Genomic DNA, 22,072 nt, shown 5'->3' on the forward strand with positions numbered 1-22,072 from the left:
ATATTGCTTCCCTCTACCCCCCCCCCCTTTTTTTTTTTGATATTGTGAGGAAGGGAAAAAAACCTTGTCAGTCCTGAAACAAAGTAGCCTTTCCAGAAAAACCTAGGTGAGTGGATTTTCTGAAAGATGTGATACCTCGTTTGCAGCATCAATGAGCAGGCACGTTGATAGCGCTGTTTCCCAGGCTGACAGCAAAAGGTTGAGGGCAGACAATGATCAAAGGGCTGGAGCACCTCTCCTACGAAGACAGGCCAAAGGAGTTGGGGTTGTTCATCCTGGAGAAGAGAAGGCTCCACGGAGACCTTGTAGTGGCCTTCCTGTACCTAAAGGGAAAAGCAGGAAAAAGGAAAGCTGGGGAGGGACTCTTTGTCAGGGGGTGTAGTGATAGGGAAAGAGGAAATGGCTTCAAACTAAAAGAAGGAAGATTTAGATTAGATATAAGGAGGAAATGATTTATTCTGAGGGTGGTGAAGCACCAGAACAGGTTGTCGAGAAGCTGTGGATACCCCCTCCCTGGAGGTGCTCAAGGCCAGGCTGGATGGGGCTTCGGGCAACCTCGTCTGGTGGGAGGCGTCCCTTGACCATGGCAGGGGTGGAACTGGGTGGGCTTTAAGGTTCCTTGCAACCCAAACCATTCTGTGATTCTGTGATAGAACTACTCCAGAGAACATAAAGTTTTTGGGCTGAAGTGCTACTTTGGCGGGGTTTTGGTTTAGAGGGGTAAAATATTCAGCTCAGCTGGACTATTCCCCATATCCCTCTTCCTGCAATGAGAGACATTCTACATTGATCAGCATGTGGTAGTGAGTCCCAAAACTGCGGCATACTTTCTTATAAGAGGGCCACTGGAGAATCACTCTACACCCACTTGTCCTAGCTTTTAATCATTTTATTTCTGTAATAAAAATGCTATCTGAAATCAGGGTTTTGTTCTCTCTTTAAATGAAGATAAAACAGAGACAAATGAGGAAATTATATAATAAATAAGATTCATTAACAATGTTTAATTTCACTTGTTGGACTAACGAAATTTACCATGGATATTCCTGTGTCTTGGTACAGTGTTTCTTCCTCTGCTTTCTATAGTTCTTGTAGCCTGGATTGCTTTGAAATTAGTAGGCCTCATTGATGACATTTCCAAAAGTGAAGTGTGTCCAATTCAGCTTTCTACCAACAACTGAGAAAAGCAGGCAGAAAATGTATGTGCGTTAAGGACTTAACAAAAATAGTATCTTCAATTTGTCAGTTATTCCTCATCCAGAAAACATTGTTAATGAATTGTGTCGAAACACAAGTGTATGGTGCTGTTTTATGGATATCCCATCTGGCTTGCAGCTGCTGCTGCTGCAAGAGTATGGCTCTCCTGTAAATCCTGCATCATGGCTGAGGACCATGTAGAGATGTCTTAGTGTCTGTATAGCACTAGGTACCTGTGTTTAGGCATCTGAGCATGTTCTTAACTTACTTGTATCTAAAAATGTATTGTAGGAACTCCGATGGTACGAAGTGATCTAATCTGTTCTTTTCTTCATTGCAGTTGATGCTAACACATGGGCACAAGTTATTGCCTTGTACCCGACTTTAGTAGAATGTATAACCTGCTCCTCCTCGGAAGTGTGCTCTGCTCTGAAAGAGGCACTTGTTCCCTTTAAGGACTTCATGCATCCACCAGCATCCAAGGTACAGAATGGAGAGTCTTGACCCCATAAAACTTTTTTTTTTTTTAATTTTGAAGGAAAAAAAGTATCCAAAAATGTTTGTTCCCAAGTGAAGTTTCTCTGAGGAAGTCTCTTGTGGCTAGTACTTGGCAACTAATGTTGACTGCCTTTTAACTGTACTAACAAGAGCTCAGTAATTCATGAGTACAGCCTATATCTCAAAGGTTCCAGAGTGAGTAGCAGTGCAAACCTTTAATAAATTTAACAGAGTAGTTGGAATCATTTATAATCTAATGTACTTGCTACAGTATCTTGAAGTGGTGATTGAAAAGTGGGCTTATGTACAGCTTGTTGTGTATGTGTTAATGATGTAATTAAAAATATTTCAATTCAGTCAGATTTATTAGGCTGGTGTTTTGCACCCTTTTTTGAAGTACGAATTGTACTAAAATTTTATGCAAGATGGTACTGTAACATTCCATATATCTGTAACCAGCCTTTGTAAACAAAGGGAACTGATATACTTGTGTGTATAATAAATGGTACAGTTCTGTATAAAATAGTTGCATTTATTATTTAAATTCTTTTTAAAATATTGATAATGTTAATGCTTGAAAATGTATTTATTATAAGTTGTATGCTTGCATTTTTACTTACAGTTTGCCTTCTAAATTGCCAGATATGATCATTCATATCTGATCATGTTCTTAGTTTTTGCTTAATTGAATGTATCTTCTCTGTGGCCATTGAACATCTAAATGAAGAGGTCATACGACAAAATTGCAGCAAGCAGTCAGTAGCCTGCTGATCTCAAACTTCAAAGTAGTTGACCTGAAATAAGTTCGAATATGCAGAAATCCACTGTAGCACTTCAACACTACCATACCTCACTTCATAAAATATTTAAGATGTTTGTTATACTCAAATCTATCCATTTTTGTAGTTGCAGCCTTGTTTTAAAAAAAAAAAAAAAATACTCGGGGGTCATTAGCCTTTTTTGACCTTACTTGCAGATATCATAGTCTTTGAATCATGACCCAAGAAGGGTGATATCAAATACCCAAAGTACTTGGCTGTAATATTTTGTTCAATAATTTTAAGTGCTTTGTTTTGTAATGTCTTTTAAACCCAAATTGTTCTAACCTTTTAATTATATACTGTCTGATATAAAACCATGAGAAGTGTATTTTTGAAGTTAGTTACTCATTTAGAAGTGCAGTAAAGTTTGTCATTAAATAAATGTGAATTTTCTTTCACTTTCACATAATACACAATTAAAACAAAACACTTTTAATAGTATTGTTTTTAATGTTTGTAACACAGCATTTAAATTTTTATTTAATGAATTATTATCTCAATGTTTCACCTGTATACACATTTTTAAGCTGTGATGTGAAAGCACAAATGCCAAATGTTTTGAGAGAAAAAAGAAAAGACGGGTGCCTTTCTATTGATTTCAGAGCTTACCTTTAGGTTTTTGTTCCTTGAAGTTTTTTGTAGATATTAAAAGTGATTATCATGCATAAGAAGTGGTATTATATGTTTGCTTTACTATTTGCTGACTAAAGAGATATTAATTGGTACATGTGAATAGATGTAGAATTTGTAGGAGCTTCAAGTGAGGGTGTGAGGAACTGGTCAGGGTTAGAAGTACCCCATGTGAAATGATGTTACGCAAGCACAGCTTTGAAGAGCTTGCTCCTCTAAGACTCCAGTTTACGATCCTTTTAAAAAGGATATTAAAGAGGCTTCAAGAACTTGCACATATATCTTTGACAACATTGCATGGAACTTAATCTTCGAGTGTGGATAGTTTTTAAAAGAACACACATTTTACATTAAAGAAACAAGCACTTTCCATTAATAGAATTCAAATCAAAATAGCCTGTTTGGAGAAGCAGTTCCAGTATACTGCAGACCTGGGTCCCAGGTACAAATAATAACGTTATCATGCTCTGAAATTGAAAACCTTGCAACTCCTCTACTACTTAGTGAAAGATAAGACAAGGCCTGTTGGGTCCTTAAAGAAAACAATACCCTTCCCCTGCCTGACCCCATGCTTAATTCGGTTTAAAATCTATCTATCTGATAGAAATTCTGGCAAAAGGCATGCAGACCAAACTGTGGATGAGTTTGTTTCCAGTTAATTTCTAATTGTTTTTTTTTCAGTGATAACAGATACATTCTGTCTTAAATGAAGCATGTCTTCACCTTTATCTATATTTTAAAAAGAGGGTACGTGGGTGTGTAAGTCTTACTCAGCTCTAAAGCATAGAGTACTTTACCACCCATGGATATTAATCTTCTAAAGACTGAAATAAACTACCAATCAGCTAAACTTCCTTTCCTCTTAATTACCACATGAAAATATTTATTCTATTTGAGGCATGTTTTGGACATACAAGTTGAGGCTGACCATACTCGAACTGCTTTTTTTATTTTGTATAACTAGTTTGAGAACTGAAAGCAAAGATACCTGGTTTAGAAAATACGTTTTTAATTGACTAATTTTGTTTGTGAATAAGAGTTATTCTAGTTGCTTTGCCTTCTTATCCAGCACTAAAATATTTCCTCCAACTTTGAAGTATCAGATTCTTGTTTCCATTTGTACTTTTGGCTAAATATTCTTAGGGCCTCTTTGATGCAAACAGAATTTTTGAATATTTAAATTGCATAGTTTTATATCCATTCCTAGCAAGACAATCTTGTTAATTAATTTAATTAATGCTGCCCATCAAGTAAACCCATGTGCTCCATTCTGTAGGTTTGCCTAGGCATGTGAAATAAAGCAAACAGGCATTTTCACAATTGGGGTCTGGATTGCGTTGCTGAAATCATCTAGAAAGGGGGCTCAGCTGATTGTACAGAAATATGTCAGCTGGAAGCTAGGGGATAAACGTTAATTGCTGAATGTAATGACATTCTTCAGCTTTCTTCTTCCTCTCCCCAACCTTAACAAAGATTTATATTGGGAATCAAAAGAAAAAATGTGAGGGTCTTCTGCATTATTACAAGGTCCATATCAAAATTTTGGATTATTTGGGAAAACTTGTATGTCTCGGTGCCAAGGGATTTGAGGGTATGCCTCGGTGTACACAGGGATTTAAGATGACGTAAGTAGCTCTAAGAAAAAGGAATAGATGGCTCAAACTGGGAATTTTTAATGGAAAAAATATTCTTAGAAGTAACATATAGTAGTTAATTTGCTTATCATCAGACATGCTTATCTACCAGGGCATCCATTTTGTTCCCTTGTACATTTGCTTGCTTCCCTACCGGCTCTATCAATGTCTTGTTCACAACATCACAGAATGGATGAGGTGGGAAGGGACCTCTGGAGGCCATCTGGTCCAACCCACCTGCTTAAGCAGGGACACCTCGAGCAGGTTGCCCAGGACCACATCCAGACAGCTGCAAGAAGGAAGATTCCACAACCTATCTGGACAGCCTATCTGGACAGCCTTGCCAGTTGCTCAGTTACTTGCACAGTAAATAAGTGCTTCCTGATGTTAGATGGAACCTCCTCTGTTTCAGTTTGTGCCCACTACCCTCTTGTCCTAGCACTGGGCACCACTGAAAAGAGCCTGGTTCTGTCTTTGCACCCTCCCTTCAGGTATTATTGTACATTGATAGATTTCCCTGAGCTTTCTCTTCTCCAGGCTGAACAGTCCCAGCTCTCCTCAGCCCTTCCTCTAGGAGAGGTGCTCCCAGGCCTTTGATCATCTTGGTGGCCCTTTGTTGGTCTCATTCTGGGGAGTCTAGAACTGGACGCATAACTCCAGGTGTGGCCTCACTAGCGATGAATATAGGAGAAGGATCACCTCCTCTCAACCCTGCTGGCAATGCAATGCCTGAGAGCAGCCCAGAAACACCATTAGCCTCCTTAGTGCAAGGACACACAGCTGGCTCACGTTCAACTTGGTTGTCCACCAGGACTCCAAGGTCCTTTTCTACAGAGCCGCTTTCCCAGCCAAGTGGCCCCCAGCATGTACTGATGCCTGAGGTTGTTCCTCCCCCAGGTGCAGGACTTGGCACTTCTCCGTTGTTGAACTTTGAGGTTCCTATCAGCCTATTCTCCAGCCTGTCCAGGTCCCCTCTGGATGGCAGCACAGCCATCTGGTGTATCTGCCACTGTTCCCGGTACGTTACAAGACATTAAGCCACATGAAATACATGGTCACTATTAATTACACCTGCAAGGCGGAAGCATCTGAGATGCTTTCAACAGTTTATCATTATATCTTTTTTTTCTTTTCCCACCAACACCTAGGTTGTTTCTTCTTGCCAAATGGCAAACCTTCACGCTAGCTGGCCTTGAACTTTTCAGGCAAGATACTTTTAGTGAGATCGATAAACTTTTTTTCCTCAGTATATCTCTGCACATGGCAAACACAGTCCTAGTCAGCATGTAGTTTACAGAAAATGTTTAGATGTTCAGGATACTGCTGTTGTTGGAAAGGACAAAACAAAGCAAACAACAAAAAAAAACATGTTTTCCTCCTTATCTGTTCCTTACAGCTCATTTCTGTGTCTTTTACTGTTTGTTCACATCAAATTTTGCAGCTTGCTATTTATTTCCTGTTGTGGGCAGTCATCTTCTTGCAACCTTCAGTTGAATCCTCATAAGAGAGGCTCTCCAAGTGAAAGAAGGAAGTGCTCACACAGTGCACTGTGAGCGGTGCACATTTTGACTGTAGATACTGCTATGGTTGCTTATAAGGATGTTAGATTGGAGTATTTAAGTTTCCGAAGTGTCAGAAAGGTACAAATGAGGCAGCTATGGTACAGGTTTTGTGGATCCGAATTGGGATGCAAACTAATGGCAGATGTAGGTTACAATCCGTACAAATACAGTTCCATCAACAAATATTAATTGACAAATATTTGTGTCTCTGAGAAAAGCAAAATTATAGAAAGTATCAGTTGAATTTCTTGCACTGGTTAAAAATTTTCCTCTTAAAACATAGGTTGGTGATAACTTCCAGTAATATTTTGTGCTTTAAAAATGTGCTAAATTAATGCATTTTACGGTTGTCTTCAGAAGCAGTAAGTTGGTTTAATTCATGTTTCATTGTATTCAGTGGAGATTCTACTGTGTGACTTCACAAGGGGAAAAAAAGATGATCAACACTGACTGTTGTCAAAAGATCATAGTCTGCCACATCTAATTCTTTGGAATTTCCTCAATTGTGTAGCCTCAGACTCCAGTAACTTGGAGTATATCCATAGTTCTTGGAAATTAATTTCAGATTATGTGATGACAACACTAGGACACTGCAGCTGTGTCCTTACATATAGCAGTGAGTTCTGCTGCCATGATCTTTTATTTTCCTGCTTGGATGTGGTTTTGTTTTTTTTACTTCACAATAATGCGAGAAAAAAAATTGGAATCATTTAAAATTGGAGGTGAGATAAAGCATCCTTCTGTGTACCTTTGCATGTAACTCTACTCATAATTTTTTTTCTCTCCTGTGTTCTTGACGTTTTCTCCACTTGCTCTGACAAAGGGAAGTAAGATCTATATTTATAGTTTGCTATATATGCCCTGGTATTCAGATAAATTGAATTGAGACCTGTTTAGTGTAACAAAGTGTGAACTAGCAACTCTCCTCAGGGTTCATCTATTTGTTCTCTTCTTCAGCCTAAAGCAATTGTAACAGGCACTGTAGAGTAGTGTTTAGCCTTTTTTTAACATTGTCTGTCTAAACACAGCTATAAGGGAACATTACAGGAAATTCTAATTCTAATTTTTTTTCTTGCAAATAGTACTCTGGAATTGTACTGTATGTGATTATTGCAGTATATAGGAGTAAATGAAGTAAACATATTAATGTCTAACATTTTGAAAGTAATCTTTGCAGTCATGTGGAATAGACAAGGTAAATTCTTTGTAATTCCTATTTCGTTTAGAATTTGGGTCACACAAGTGATTAGGTTCACACAAGCAGCTAAGGCTCTTGTAGCAGTTATTTAGCCTGTGCGACTGGATAGCTAGTGGGAGACAAATATTATGGGGAAGCGAGTGGACTTGTTACTTTCCATGCTTGACACCTATGTCAGCAATGCAGAAAAAATAATTAAAAAAAAAAACAAACACTAAAATATGAATTGTCACCTGTTTGTATGTGTTGACAAAGGATATGTATTATTCCACTGGATTTTGAGACTACTTTCAATTGTTCCAAATCTGGCAGTATAAAAGGTGTGTTTCTTTCAGTTTTGTTCATTTTAACCTATTCAGATCAGAAGGACTGCATGAGCTGTGAGATAAGCAGGAATTCATTCCAGCCAAATAGCTGCTCTTTTCTCCTTAAGTTTTTTAAAGCTAGAGTTCCACGTTGCGTATTTTTTTGTTTGTTTAGAGAAAACGTATCCAATTCCTGCTGTATCACAATGCAAGCTATTGCAAGCTTTTACCACTAAGAAGCATTTTATTTCCTGTCTTCCCCAACTAGTTACCAACTGGCTTAAAGAATGAGATCTGTTCATGGACATTTGTTTGATCTCTTTAATGACTAAACAGTAAATTGATAACTTTTACTGCATTACCACTTACTATTTTGCCATCTGATTGGTTACTTTAAGACACCATGCATTGAAGAACGATCAGGTTCTACCAGTATTCTTTCCTTACCCCTGGGTTGTCTGCCCTTATTTTTCTGACAATACTTTCCTGGTGTGCACTTTCCTTCAGTTATAAGTTTTGGAAGCAAGGGACACCTATTGGTCTACACAGTATTTTTCATATCAGGGCAAGTGCAATAAAATGACTGTAAGAGTTCATGTAAAACATAGGTTTCGTTTGGGGAGTAAATACTCTTAGGTTCACAAGTATGTTCAGTTATAAATGTGTGTTTTGCCATATTAATACAAGCATATTAGAGTTGTGGTGTTTCCTTCTTGAATGCTGGAATATGTATCAGACAAGGGCTACTCATTTCTTGGATGAAATACATTAGAACTCAGCATTTCTTTGTTGTATTACAGCCTTTAGGTTTTTATTCAATTGAAAATACAGAGAAAATGAGGTAGGCAGGATGTCCAAAAAATTCTCTGTAGGATTTTGAATTACACGGAAGTCTTTCAACACAACCAAAAAAAGGTGAAATTGGCATGAAAATTAGTATTACAAGTAGGCTAGAAAACAGGATTATAACTCAACTTCTCAACTGGGAAAAATGTCACCCAAACAACAGGATGTACTTCATCCAGATGACTGTAAGATGCTGCACTCAGTAGCAGTGAGGTTTTTTCCATTTAATTTTGCCACCTTTATTGAATAGAGGCTGAATTTCAAAATAGTTTTGATTGGTTTCCTTAGGAAATTGCTCCAGTATAAAAATGCTTACTGTGCAACAGCTGTCATTAACACTATCAAAACTAGCTCTGAAACATGTTTTGCGCAATGTCTGTTAATAGAAGTATAAGTCAAGTCTAAACATCTTTTTAAACAATTAACATTTTATAATCTTTCTCAGCTGATTTCTGTGCAATAATCCATAATTTAATATTATAATTTTTAATCTATACAATTATGGTGAATTGTATTTACACTATCTAGTCAAAACTTCATTTAGAAAATGTGCAGTTTTCTATTTTCTGTCAAATAAATACTGCTCACCTCCTACTCACTCTGTTTTAAACTATTTCAACTTAATGGTGTATGTTAAGTCTCAAAGAATTAAGATGTATCAAAGACAGGAAAGAATTCTTGAAATAAAAATAGTCATGAGTGCTACTACCAACAGGGTTTTTACTTTGTTGCATTGTAGAGTTCATCATATAGAAGAACTACAATGCATTAGTTACCATTCACGTTCATTTTTTTGTGTGTTCTGATTCAGGATGTAGTAGTTGTTGTGTCCTATCAGTTCGACAGTAACATGCTAAGAACTGATCCTTCTATTTCTGAGTTTCTTATTTAAGCATTATGTCTTGATTATGAAAACAGATTTGATTAAGAAAAAAAAAAGAAAGTATAATACCTGCATGTTTTGGGCCTATCCGAGTGTATTTGCTATGCTGTCTGCAGCCAGAAATGAGTGATCATTGCTCAAATTTCCTTTATTATCTACATTTAGGAAAATTCTCAGATAAACTAATTTTTAAAAACTCGGTATCATAAGGCTTTCATGTCAACACGTTTATTACCACCAGTGGTCCAGCTGCCCACCTTATGACTTCTTAAGGAATCTCATTTGTCAACACTGTAATCCTCTTTCACCTGAAGCATGTTCCCACAGAAAGGATGCCTACCATCTTATTCTTGATCAAAAATACTCCATAGTTGAAACATACTCAAAGGCCTCAGCCTGTGCCTGGAAGTTTAAGATTGTTGAGGAGAGTCGTTGTTGGTTTGTTGTTTGTTTGTTTTTCCCCCTTAGTTTTTCAGGAGGGATTGCCCATAGGTAAGTAAGAAAGGAAATCACTTGTAAGTCAGATGCCTGTTTGCTTTCGCACACCCTGGTATGCAAGATGGAATGACAACTACTGCTCTCTGTGTACAGAATGTCTGCTTTAGACTTGCCATGAGCCAAGCGACTTGGCCATGACCAGTAATATTTCCAAAGTTCACAGCTTCAAGACTGCAGAGGCTGGTGAGGATGACAGACTGTTGGGAAGTTGAAACTTGACATTGCCTTGTCTGCTGTTTTAATGTTAACTATTCTTACTTGGAACTATTAAAGTTGTCAGAAAATTGCTTATTTTTCTGGCTTTCTTACCAGAGGACTCCCACTTCTTTCCCCCATCACATCACAGACTGATGCCTGGTCTTATCAGGGAAGGGACTCAGAAGCCCCACAAAAAATGGCAGCCAAAACTGGATTGCTACCAAGAAAGGGCCTTTAAAAAGCACAGAGAGAAGTCTGGTTTTGATCAATGTCTTTCATGAGGAAGCATGGAAGGGGACTAGGAGTATTATGTACGTAGTACTACTCGCATGTGCATGTACAAAGAACTGGTTTCTGGAGTACATCAGAACTATTACTTAGAGTTATACGTACTGAATATCTGGTCATGCCTCTGGGCTTGGCATTGTAGCATAATATGGCACTGCCTTACCACTAAAATGAGCCCTAGAGTCTGCAGACAGTACTTCCTAGAACAAATGAGGAAAGATAAATGTTATTTTAGAAAAGACTGATTTAAATTAAGTATTTTCCCTTAATATATGACATCCCGTGTTAAAGCTGTGTGCACTATAATCTCTTAAAATTTTAAGCAGTTACATGTTGCCAAAGCCTTAAAGAGAACACAGTGAATTGATGAATCTAGTATGCAGCCCTGCCTCTTTAGAGAGTAAGAAGCAAGTTTTTAGAGCTAAACCATGGTATGTTTGCAGTAGCTTCTTCTTTCAGTTTCAATTTCACTTTATCCAGCTCAATTCAAACAACCAGTTTGGAGACAGATTAGGAGTTAAAAAAGTGGAAAGCTTGCTTTTTCCTCTTCCATGCATAGGATAGATTTGTGAGGGGAAAATGTACTGTGTCTAAAAGCTGAATGCAGTGCTAGCTAGAAACAATTAGTTCTGTCTTCTTTGTAACAATGTGTGTTTCCTGAATGTATCCAAAACCTTCAAAATAGACCAGTCTAAGAAATAATTATTTTGAATGCTATTCTCCCTATAATTCTACTTTGCATCCAGATAGAGCTCAATGCAAACTAATGAATGTTAAATAATCAGGAAAGATGTATTCAGAACCATTTTCTGATAAAATAAATTGTAACCATTTAGAATCTACTAAATAAGCTATTCAATTTTAAATGTGTAAATGCATTTCCTAATTAGACAAAGATTGGCAATCTCAGTGCAAATACTACATTTAATTGCAAAACAACATCTAAATAATTGCTAATGAAGTAGTAAACTTTTAGGAAAGACAAATACAGATGCAAAATAAGGTAAAAAACATAGTTCCCTGCTTATTCGTCATTATTAAAAACAGGTCATTCACTATTTGTGGAAAAGATTCAAACTCAGGAGACACTCTTACCAGAGAGGCAATCTAGAGTATTTGCTTTGAGAAATACAAGTTGGATTAATCTTCTAAAAGTTTGAGTTCCACCCCAAAATTAAGTAGCCTGGCTTTCATTTACAACCAGGGAAGACAAATAGCTAGTCCTATCAGGACATCCATTCCATCCTAAAAGAGGCCAGAGAAGTTATCATGTAGAAGTCCCGGTACATGCTATGGGAATACAGGACAACTACTTTAGGGTTAGACATCTGCTGTTTTATGGTTGTTTGTTGGTTTGTTATTTTTTATTTTTTTTTTCAGTTTACTTTAGGCAGCTCAAAAGAGGGAAGATGAATCTCACTAAAAAATAGTAGCCAAAGTAAATGCAGCTGACCTCCCTACTGCAACATGTCGATGGTGCTATAGGTTTTTTTGACCTACGCTAAGAGCACTTTGTTTGTTTGTTTTAACACATCCTTTGCAAGGGCCTATTCCGAGGTTTGGCTCTTTGCCCCCCCCCCCCCCCCCCCCCCCCCCCTCATTTCTTGTAACCTCTATGTGTGCCAGGGTAGGATTCTCTGTAGTCATGGCATTAGTCTAAATACTCAGATAGGAATTAAGAGCTCTACAGTTACTATTAGTGTAGAAAATGTGGCCGTTTCTCAACCTTAAACTCTCCTTGCTACTGATCTGCTGTGGTTTTCTGTAAGTTCCACAATTTGGATGAGTAAATGACAGTATTAAGTTGTTGTCACGAGCTCAGTAAACTGAACTGAACATTTCAAGTCCTGGTACATTTTTGCACACTCCTTACCAGAGATTTTGTTTTTTTAATACATTTAAGTGCTGCTTTCAACCGAGTTTCAGGTCAACAAGGTTACAGTTACTTCTGATACATATAACTTGGTGCCTGAATGCTTATTTTTGGCATCTGAATTTCTCACCTCTAAGGGAGATGAGAAAGTATTTGCTACGAAGCATGACTTCTTTGAAAGTAAAGAAGACTTGACTTACTAAAAGTAACTGAGGGCATCAACCCTCAAAATCTGTCAGAGCTTTGCATTACAGGGTGTGGGACAGTGTGAGGGTATCACAGAGGCGCGTGGCTCCCACAAATGCCGGGGACTGGCAGCTTGCTGCTTGGTGCCCGCATCCACCTGCAGCTTTGCATGTGTTCCAGCCTTTTAGTTGCTTTCCCATTACTTTCCAGCATCTACTTTAATAACTTGTAGATTTCAGATAAATGTAAATCCCAAAAGAAAATATCTGTGTAGTTGTTCTGGTTTGACGTATTCTAAATTTATGAATTATGCTAAGTATCTGCCATTAGCTTTTAGTTTCATTTTAATTCATTTCAGTTCGTTTAATTAATGAATGTAAAAGGTACCTTAATTCAGGAAAAGGAGTCACCAAGACATGACTTTTAGAAAAGTTGCTTAACATTATATAGTTGAAATATCCTTAGAACAGGAAGGAGAGGAAAATTGTTTATTTATTTATTTTTAAAGCCAAAAAATAATCTGGTCTTAACTAAAAACTAAATATTCTTACTATGTATATAGGATTTTTTCCCACTAGTAGTAGTTTTGAAATATAATCTTGGTATAAACAAATCTATCTGAATTTTTGGATGGGGGAAAAAAAGCCATGGAACTAGCAAACTTTGCTTTTCTCCTTTTTTTAAATAAACATATTTTCCCAATTTTAGATTGTTTCTTTTTCAGAATTGTTTATTCATCTGTTCACAAACTTAACCGAGTAGGACCAGAGCCTGCATTTACTTAGTGCAGCCATTTCTTTGTGATACTTTGCTGCTTCTGAGCTGACCCCGAAGAGCAGAATCACTGAGTCTTGCTGTCCCCGTGAGAAATACCATCACATGGCTTTACACAGGAGTCGGGAGAAAGGGGTCTGGAGGCACCAGGAGCTGTAGTGTTCTTCAACTTTGCAGTATCAGAAACCTACATACTTTATAAACATACCAGAAACTCCTGGTCCGTTATCTCCAACAACATGTCACTGGTTTAAATGACTTTTAAACAAGCAATCGATGTAACAAACCCTGTTGCCTAATATAGGTAGCAACTTTAAAACAGCCAACTACGGGATCATAATGAAGTATTTTAATCTTTGGCTCTCCACTTTCTTTAAGGGGGCAGTGTTTTGGCTGCTTTCTGGTGTGACTTTCTCAACTACAAAGTTGCTGTGAGTTGTCAGTGAAGGCATGGATTTTATTCTCGGACCCATTTGTAGGTCGTTTTGCTCTGGAAACTCGGAGGCTATTGTGTTTCGTTTGGTTGTGGCTGCAGGCTGGGTTATTTCCACATTCTGCATCACTGATGCTAGCACCATCTTCCCAAACCGAACTGCGTCTGTGGGTTTGGCTCTGGCAGCCTCCTTCCTCTCGTGTATCGGTACTTACTCTTCTGCTGCCCCCGCCACCCTGAAGGCTGGCAGCCTGGGGACCGGCACGGGCCGAGGTGCCGCCCGGGGGCTCGCTGCTTCTCCTCACAGACGTCCCCGGGAGGCCGCCCCGGGGTGGGGGTGCGGGGTGCCGGGTGCCGCCTCCCGCCCCGCCCGCGGCTTTTCCCGCCTCTCGCGGGGAGCCCCGGATCGAGAGCGGGAGCCTCTCCCTCCCGCCACCCCCCGCACGCCAGCGTAACGCCCTCCCGCGCAGCCCGGCGGGAAGCAAGGGGCAGAGCTGCGGCGGCGCGGCGCAGCGCCCTTCTGTGAATAGCACCCCCCCCCCCCCCGCTTTTCGCCGGTCCGCGCCATCTTGACTACCCGCCGGGGGCAGCGCGTCCCCCCCCTCCCTCTTCAAGATGGCGCCGGCTGGGTGAGTGACACGTCCAGTCACGTGGGCGGCGGATGAGCCCCTCTCTCCCCCCGCCCTGAGCCATCTCCATGGCTCGGCCGGACACAGGCGGCAGCGGCGGCGGCCGGGGACGGAGCCGCGGCGGGAGCGGGGCCTCCCCCGCTTCGTCTGCGGCCTCGGCAAGGCGAGCGGCTCCCCCCTGCCCGGGCTGCGCCACGGCGGCTCGGCGCCCTCCTCCCCATCGAGGGGGGGAGCCGCGGGGAGGGGACGGGGGGCTCGGGGCGGCGGTGAGGGCAGCGGGCAGGGAAGGGGGGGCTGCTGGGGCTGCCCCGGTCCCGGGCGAGGCGGACGAGGAGGGCTGAAGGGGGCTGAGGGGGCTCGGGGTGGTGGCTGCCTGCCTGCCGTGTCTCTCCTCACCCCCTTCCCCCGTTTCTCTCTCCCCTTTCCTCCCTCCTTCCTTTCCCTTCCCTTCCCCTCCCCTCCCTTTCCCATCTGTTATAGGCTGGCGGAGCCGTGGCTGTTTGAAACTAAACGCGATCTTTACTGTACCAGCTGGGGTCTGTAATGTATCTGATAAACGGAGCGCTCGCCGCCTCGGCTGCAGGTCATGCAAGGAAAAGGGCAAAGCTGGGGAGGGAGCTGGGCGGGGTTTCCCTTTGCTTTCCACAGTCAGGCGAGAGGAGTCTGGTTGATGTCTGCAGCAGATAAAGGAGACAAGAGGATCATCAAAAGACCCCAGAGCCCTTTTATCTCTCTGCTGTTTCTTCCCTCTAATTCCATTTGCCGTAGACGCGTTGTCTGTCTGCTCCTTTTCCCCCGTTTCAGGAGGGGCCGGGCGCACCAGGGCCCTGGCTGAGGTAGTAGTTTGTGCTGTTGGTCGGGTTGTGACATTGCCCGCTGTGGAGATAACTGCGCAAGCTACTGCCTTGCTAGTGCTGGTGATGATCAGCTGCAGATGAAGACAATGGCAATGGGAATCCCCTTTGTTTTCCCGGGATTGCATGCTGCTGAGGTGGCAACAATTCCTTCTCCTCCTACTCCTGCAGGAGCCTAGCCTTGGCCATGAGACGCGTGGGGTTTGACCCTGTCAGTAGGATATTGTTTCTTTCGCAGGCTGGATGAAAAACCATTAGTTTCACACTGTTCGGAGGGCACTTGAATTTGAGCTGAAGAGCGGGTGTCTGCGTTTTTTTTCTAATGGTTATTATTCACATGGCACCACTGAAAGGTGGATTTCCTATTTCGTGAAGACAAGAGATCAATGACTAACTTGTATTTTTTGTGTTCTGAATGTGCAAAACTTGTATGTGTGATCTTAAATGCTCTTATTTGAATAGTAAAAATTCTGAGTGTCTAGCGAAGGTGAAAATATGTAAATTAGCGCTTTACATTGAAAAGATAGTTGTTCTGCAGTTGTTAGTGTTGACTAATTGTACAGCTTGGAGCTAACAATTTTTATAGGTGAACTTCTGAGATGCTTTTTTTTTCTGTATTGTGATTTACTTATTGTGAAAAGCAAACCCATGAACCTGCTACTGTGAATTAATTAAAATTGCTGGTATGTTTATAGTGATGGCTAAGGGTATCGTTTTGATTGAACCTTAGTGTGTTGACCACTTATTAAACTTGCTTAAACTTGAAATGCATTAAAACATTTACAATAAATGTGCATAACTGTCTCTTACGTTTTTAAATATGAGAGTTAACGTTTCAGTAATCAAAAGATCTGAGTGCAATTAGGTGATGGTTAATCCTTTGAGTGCATAGTGAAAGTTAAAGCTATAGCTAAACACTTTAAGATAAGTTGGTGCCTTAGTACTGCTTCTAATTCACAGATCTAATGTATTTATAATATTGGGAAGAGTTGGGTAAACTTACAGATATTTCAGTTTCTTTGCCTCATTTTTGAAGTATTAGAACTCTTTATGGGTTTAGACCATATATAAAGGTTGCTCTTCCACCTCTGCTGAATGTGAAGTGCCCTGCAGAATGTAGGGAATGTTGTTTTTGCTGACAAATTTTATTTGATAATACTTTATTTGTATGCTGTGCAATGTGTTATCTGGTAATTCAAGCTCTGCTATAACTTAAACTTTTTAAAAGCTGCATGTCCTCATGCTCATTAATAACATGCTGAGCATTCTTGCTTGTAGATTCTCTTGGGGGGGGGGGAGGGAAAAAGCTATCATGGTTGTTTGTTGACCATCCACAAACTTAAACATACCCTGGCTTTTTTTCCAACTGTAACTGAAAAGGGCATTAGGATACAATAGGTGCCTGCTTTTCATACCCAAAGAAACATTTCCCAAACAGAGCCCCTTGAGGTTTGCTCTGGAAGTTATGGTGGTATTTTCGCCATCTACCTTTAGGCATCTATTTTAACTGGCTAATCCACCAGTCCCTCTCTCCTCCTCAGCGGAGGAGGCAGAGCTAGATCCTTGATGCAAATGATGCTTTCAAGCGCCCTAACATAATTTTATCTGAATTGTCCTTTCAAAGGAGCTTGTCTCTGAAGGTTGATTGCAAGGGAGGTGAAGGAGCTTTTCAGCTAAGCGAAGTGCCTGTAGGTGGGTGGTGTGAAATTGTCCTCTATCTTGCTTTCCCTTCCTATGCTCAGAAAACTTGGGTAAAACTAGGACTTGGCTTCCTTTGTCACAGTTTTTTTTTTCTTTCCTGAAGTGGATAGAATCAATGGGAGATGTTCCATATACTACCATTAAAGACTTGTTCACCTCCTGTGTAGAATATTTCCCTTAAACTTTGTTTGCTGCCTGAGCAATCAATTCTTCATGCTCTGGATGGTAACTTGAAAGTTCAGGAGAATGTCAAGAGCCTATACTAAAATAAGATAGAACTACTAAAATAACGCAGGTCGGAGGAACTACTGCTGAGGTGTTGTGTAATGCGTGCGGTGGTTTGTCCTTATGGGCATATAGGTCTTGGTTACGTATGGCTTGGTGGGCTTTAGCTACGTACATCAGCTTCCTCAGGGAGTCGCATTCAAGAGGTTTAGCTTTGCTTTAGGTATATACTTACATTTCTTAATTTAGAAGACTTATCAGTCTTGCATTCAAAGTACAGAAATGAGAGTCCAGGCGAGTTCATTCTTAGCTTTGTCACAGTCTCAGTATTTATTGCTTAACTGTCCAACTTACACAGCTTATTTATATGAATAATGCTGCGACATCATGCTTCAAGGCAAAAAAGATTAATTCTTCAGTGGAACAGCCTCATCTCAGTGATGTTGCAAAATCGAAGCTGTTCTTTCTGAAAATGCTGTGAAAAACCTAAAATGGAAAGAGTAGCTCATGTCTTGCAAATTCAGGGATCCTTTATTGTGATTTGATGGATTAGTTTGGAAAGAAAAATTGCATCATGCCAATTAAAAAGCTGTACTGCTGGCACGTTATTGTCTATGGCATTGTCTCTTGCTGATTTTTTTTTTCTCCCCCTTTTATTCTTCAGAGGTTTCACTCAGTCAAACTTCTTGTGTGAATTTGTTATAGAAACATTAAAATAGGCACATGGCTGAGTTGATGGAATTTCTGTGCAAAGTTATTTAGTTTATAGTATCCCTATTGTGTATTGTTTGCTGAGCTGGATGAGAAAGTACTGCAAGAAATGTTCCTCTGTAGCTTTTCTGCGCACTTCTTTTGACTCATGGAATAATAAAAATGCATTGAGATTCACAGCATAGTCGATTAAGCTTTAGATGCTCTTATTCCCTGGTTTGATGTCTTTTTGCGCTATTGTCTTACCTATTTTGTGAAGAACAGTCACCAGCTGCTCACCCCTCCAGCTACTGTCTGTCAATGCTGCTTCTAAAGATACTGGCACACATCAACCTGAAATCTTAGATTCCAAATAGTCGCTTCCCTGCAGGGTGCGGTTGCCCTCTCTCTCACCAAGGAGAGTGCTGTGTTCCCATGCTAGCGAAAATGGGATTTGAGAACTTGCCTTCAGCGGGTGCTGCTGCGGTCCTTCTGCTTTAGCAGACCCTGGGCACAATGGGCGAGACCTCCCGCTCGCCTGGGGAGCCGCTTAAGACAGCAAGAGGAAATGCAAGTTTCGGGAGAGTTGCATCTATTAGCACATGAGCACTTAAAGTGTAAGTTACAGGTCCAGTTTGTCCCTGGATGCTTTCAGTTCTCTGTCAGAATGAGTACCAAATTAGCATAAGGAAATGCTGGCACTAGTGACTATAAATACAAAGAATGCAATCTACTTTCATTTACATTGGAAATACTGTATATAATGACTGGTTATCGGATCCCTTCCTGGTCCCTCATCACCTTATTCTGTCTTTCCACCATCTCCACAGTAACTTTTGTGGCCAAGAACTGTCTTCTTTCACTTGAAAGAAGGTTGATTTTTTTTTTAAATGATCATATTCTTTTCACTTGCATGGAAACTTTTAAGCATCTCAGCACTAAAGCGGTGTGGTATTTCCCCTTTCACCTGAAGACAACTCAGTGTGCCTCATCCCGTTCAGAGGGTTGCTTTCCCTGCGCTTCGCTTCATCTTTTGCGAGGAGTGGGGAATTTGCCTTACACATGTCTTAAGCCTTGTCCCATGAAGGAATTAGTATGAAAATGCCAGCATTGAACGAGCTGAGGTAACGCTTGCTCTGCCTCCTGTGTGAGGGTTTGTGTGTGTCGCAGGGAGGAGGGGGTGGTTTTGCTTTTGGTTCCCTTTTGAAATATCACAGGAGGAACTGTTAAGTGACCTAGCGTTACCTGTGGCACGTGTCCCTGGGAGGATGCTGGATGCTAGGACTTCTGACCTGACAGGCAAGTGAAATCTTGGTATGCCACCTGCAAAGAGGAAACAGTTAAGTGTGGAAGCAAAAAAAGTATGGGAGCAGACTTCCAGCTGTTTTGAAATCAGCTTCTTAATCTAGTTTCTGGTTTATCTGGTAAAAATCAGTGTGCCGTGGGGTTTTTGTTTAGATTTTATTTTGTTCAAAGCAGCCACTGATGCCTTGTGTTTAAGTCTGAAGCTTAGTTTGCAGTCTAAAAGAGATTTTGTTCATTCCCAAAGTTTCTAGACCGCGCTCTAAAAGGGGAAGCTTGTCCAAAAACTGGAGTTGGCAACTTTGAGCACTGAGATCATGACTTGATACAAAATATATTTTGTTTGTTCATCTTTTGTGTGTACTTCTGTGTATTGCAATGTGTGTAAGTGTGCAGTTGAAGGAATCTTCTTGAAAATTAAGATAAATCTTCCATTAATAGTACATTTTAGTTGTAAAAAGCTTTGATTACAATAGCTAAATGCATTTCATTATTTGAAGTAAGAAGTGGTGACCATAGCTAGGTTTAAGTGAAAGCTGTATTGCTTTTGTCCAATAAAATGATATTTTAAGTGAATTGTGTTTCTGTAGAGGATGATGGGATTCACCAGTCACTGGTGCATGCAGCTCTTAAAGTCAGGCAAACACATTCGTCTCTCATGCAGTGGTGAGGTGTGGCTGTATGCCTAACAAGGAACACCAAGGGGCCAAACATGAACTAAAAAACTGATGCATCTTTTTGAGAGCCTCTGTGTTGTTCCCTCAGCTGGTATGGATGTGTGGGACTTCCAGAACCATCTGAAAACTTTATTGCTAAGTTAATGACCTATGGGTCATTATAGGTACTAATCCATGTAAAAAAAAAAAAAAAGCCACCATCTGGCTCCATTTTTTCTACTCCCCATGTTGACTGGATAAATCTCATTGTTATATAAATCGCATTGTTACCTGTTTCTTTGAGTGATATTTAGATATGTTGTAGCTGAACTGAGAGGTATGCCTGAAGAAAGACGAGGCCAAGGAGGTAGGCATTTAACAATGTGCTCTCTTTTTGTTCTCTCTCTTCCTAAATCAAACACACATTTTAGAAGGAAGGGGGATGTGGGGCCAAAGTACAGCCCTCTCTGAAATGCTGCACCTGCACAGTAGATGCATGGGCAAAGTGATCTGACTCTTCGTGGAGCCGAAGCCCTGGGCTTCTTCCAGATTAACAGGTCACCTCTGTACTGCAAGTCAGCAGCTGTTCTTTACAGGGGGAAAGCTGATCCCAAAGTTCTTGCTAATGCAGGCTGTTACCATGAGGGGACTCGCTATTGCATGCCAACGGACTACACCAGCATGCACAATTTATGTAAGGGTCTTATATAAACCACAGCCCTTCAGCAAGTCTTGCAGAGTTGATTCACGGCTGTATGGCATTAGTTCTTGCTGCCTGTGTCTAGCAGTGACAGCTTCAAGGCCGTCTGCATCATGTGGGATGGCACAAGGTCATCTACAATGATGTAGTTGGAGTTTGGATCATAGGTGTTCTGTCATCTTAGCTTTCAAACACTAATGTCTGCAAAGCTGCTTGCACCTCCTTACAGGTCTGTGCCGTGCTACAACTTGTTCTTTATCAAGAGGAGAGAGCCTTGCTTCCTCTAGTTCTGACCATGCGGACAGCTACTTCAGAATTACATAAATCTGAATCTGCATCACTGGGTGGCTTGTAGCATGGTGATGCAGAAACTTACCAGCTGTAGGGAACTACGAACTGGATCTATTTTTCTCTATGTTGTCTTCTCTAAAGGCCTCAGGCTAGGCAGAAAATAAATCACTTCCTTAAATGTTCTTACCCACCTGCATTACCTCGTTAGGGACCGCTACTGACATATACAATGGGCTCTACTGAGTATGACATCTGTGCTTCCTGAGGTCTTCTTCCCCAGGTGGTAATCACAAGTGTTATCAGGATGTACGCATGCATTGTCACTGTCCATATCTATCCTGCACTGCTCCGTGTCATGTAACAATGTCTGATTTACGCAGTGCTTTCTCAGATGCTGAGGTTCTGCAGCCTAGTGATCTACTGTGGCAGTGAAGCAGTGATCTTTTGAGCTGGGCTCATTGTTGGTGCCATCAGTATCAGTGTGGCCTTTCGTACTGCAAAACTTGAATACGGAGCCAAGAAATGCTTCTGTTAGAAATGGATGCAGTAGTTTACCTTTGTGTAACCTCACACGGGTTTGGTTAGAAGGCCTAGAACTAAGGCTGAAAAGGTACGTATGGTATGGTTGGACTTGATGAACCTGGAGGTCTTTTCCAACCTAAAAGATTCTATGATTCTGTATGCTTGCACGGTATGAGAGCTAGCACTGCTGCACTGTGTTAAACGTTTTAGGTTTATCAGCTTGCCAACTACAATGCTTTCATTTCCCAGGTCCCTTAAATTTGTTCCCATTAGCTTTCCCACCGCTCCCCAGCCTCCTGAACATCTTTTTCTTTCTACCACCTGAAAGATTGCTGCGTAGTCATGATGGTCCTTGATGTTGTGTGTGGTCTGTTGTGCATCCTGTACCCAGCTGCTATCTTTGCTACTTTAGTACATGATTATAGGCTGGAGTAGAATAGAAAATGGGGAAGGATGCCAGAGGAAGCAAGTACTTAAGTTGTACCATTTTTTAACAGTTGAAAAGTAAAAATAGTTTAGTAAGGAAGCAAGGTGCAAAGGTTAAAGTAGATAAATAGCGTTAAAAATCAAATCCCAAACAAAATGATCAGTGCAAGGTCTAGAAGGAACAAAGGCCCTTAAATATTTCTGCAACATGTTCTCCCCTCTCTTCCCTAGGCTTGTCCTTCCAGAAGCCCT

The 22,072-nt window shown here is 40.7% G+C and overlaps 1 protein-coding gene across 1 annotated transcript in view; it reads left to right on the forward strand.

Moving 5' to 3' along the window:
* The window catches only part of MON2 (MON2 homolog, regulator of endosome-to-Golgi trafficking), an 86,455-nt gene extending 70,354 nt beyond the window's left edge, over positions 1-16,101 (forward strand). The window contains 1 exon segment of the mRNA XM_040552175.1: positions 1,538-16,101. Coding sequence (XP_040408109.1) covers positions 1,538-1,701 — 164 coding nt within the window. The 3' untranslated portion in view covers positions 1,702-16,101.
* The last annotated feature ends 5,971 nt before the right edge of the window (positions 16,102-22,072 follow it).

This window comes from Cygnus olor, chromosome 1, assembly GCF_009769625.2.
Source record: "Cygnus olor isolate bCygOlo1 chromosome 1, bCygOlo1.pri.v2, whole genome shotgun sequence".
Lineage (NCBI taxonomy): Eukaryota > Metazoa > Chordata > Aves > Anseriformes > Anatidae > Cygnus > Cygnus olor.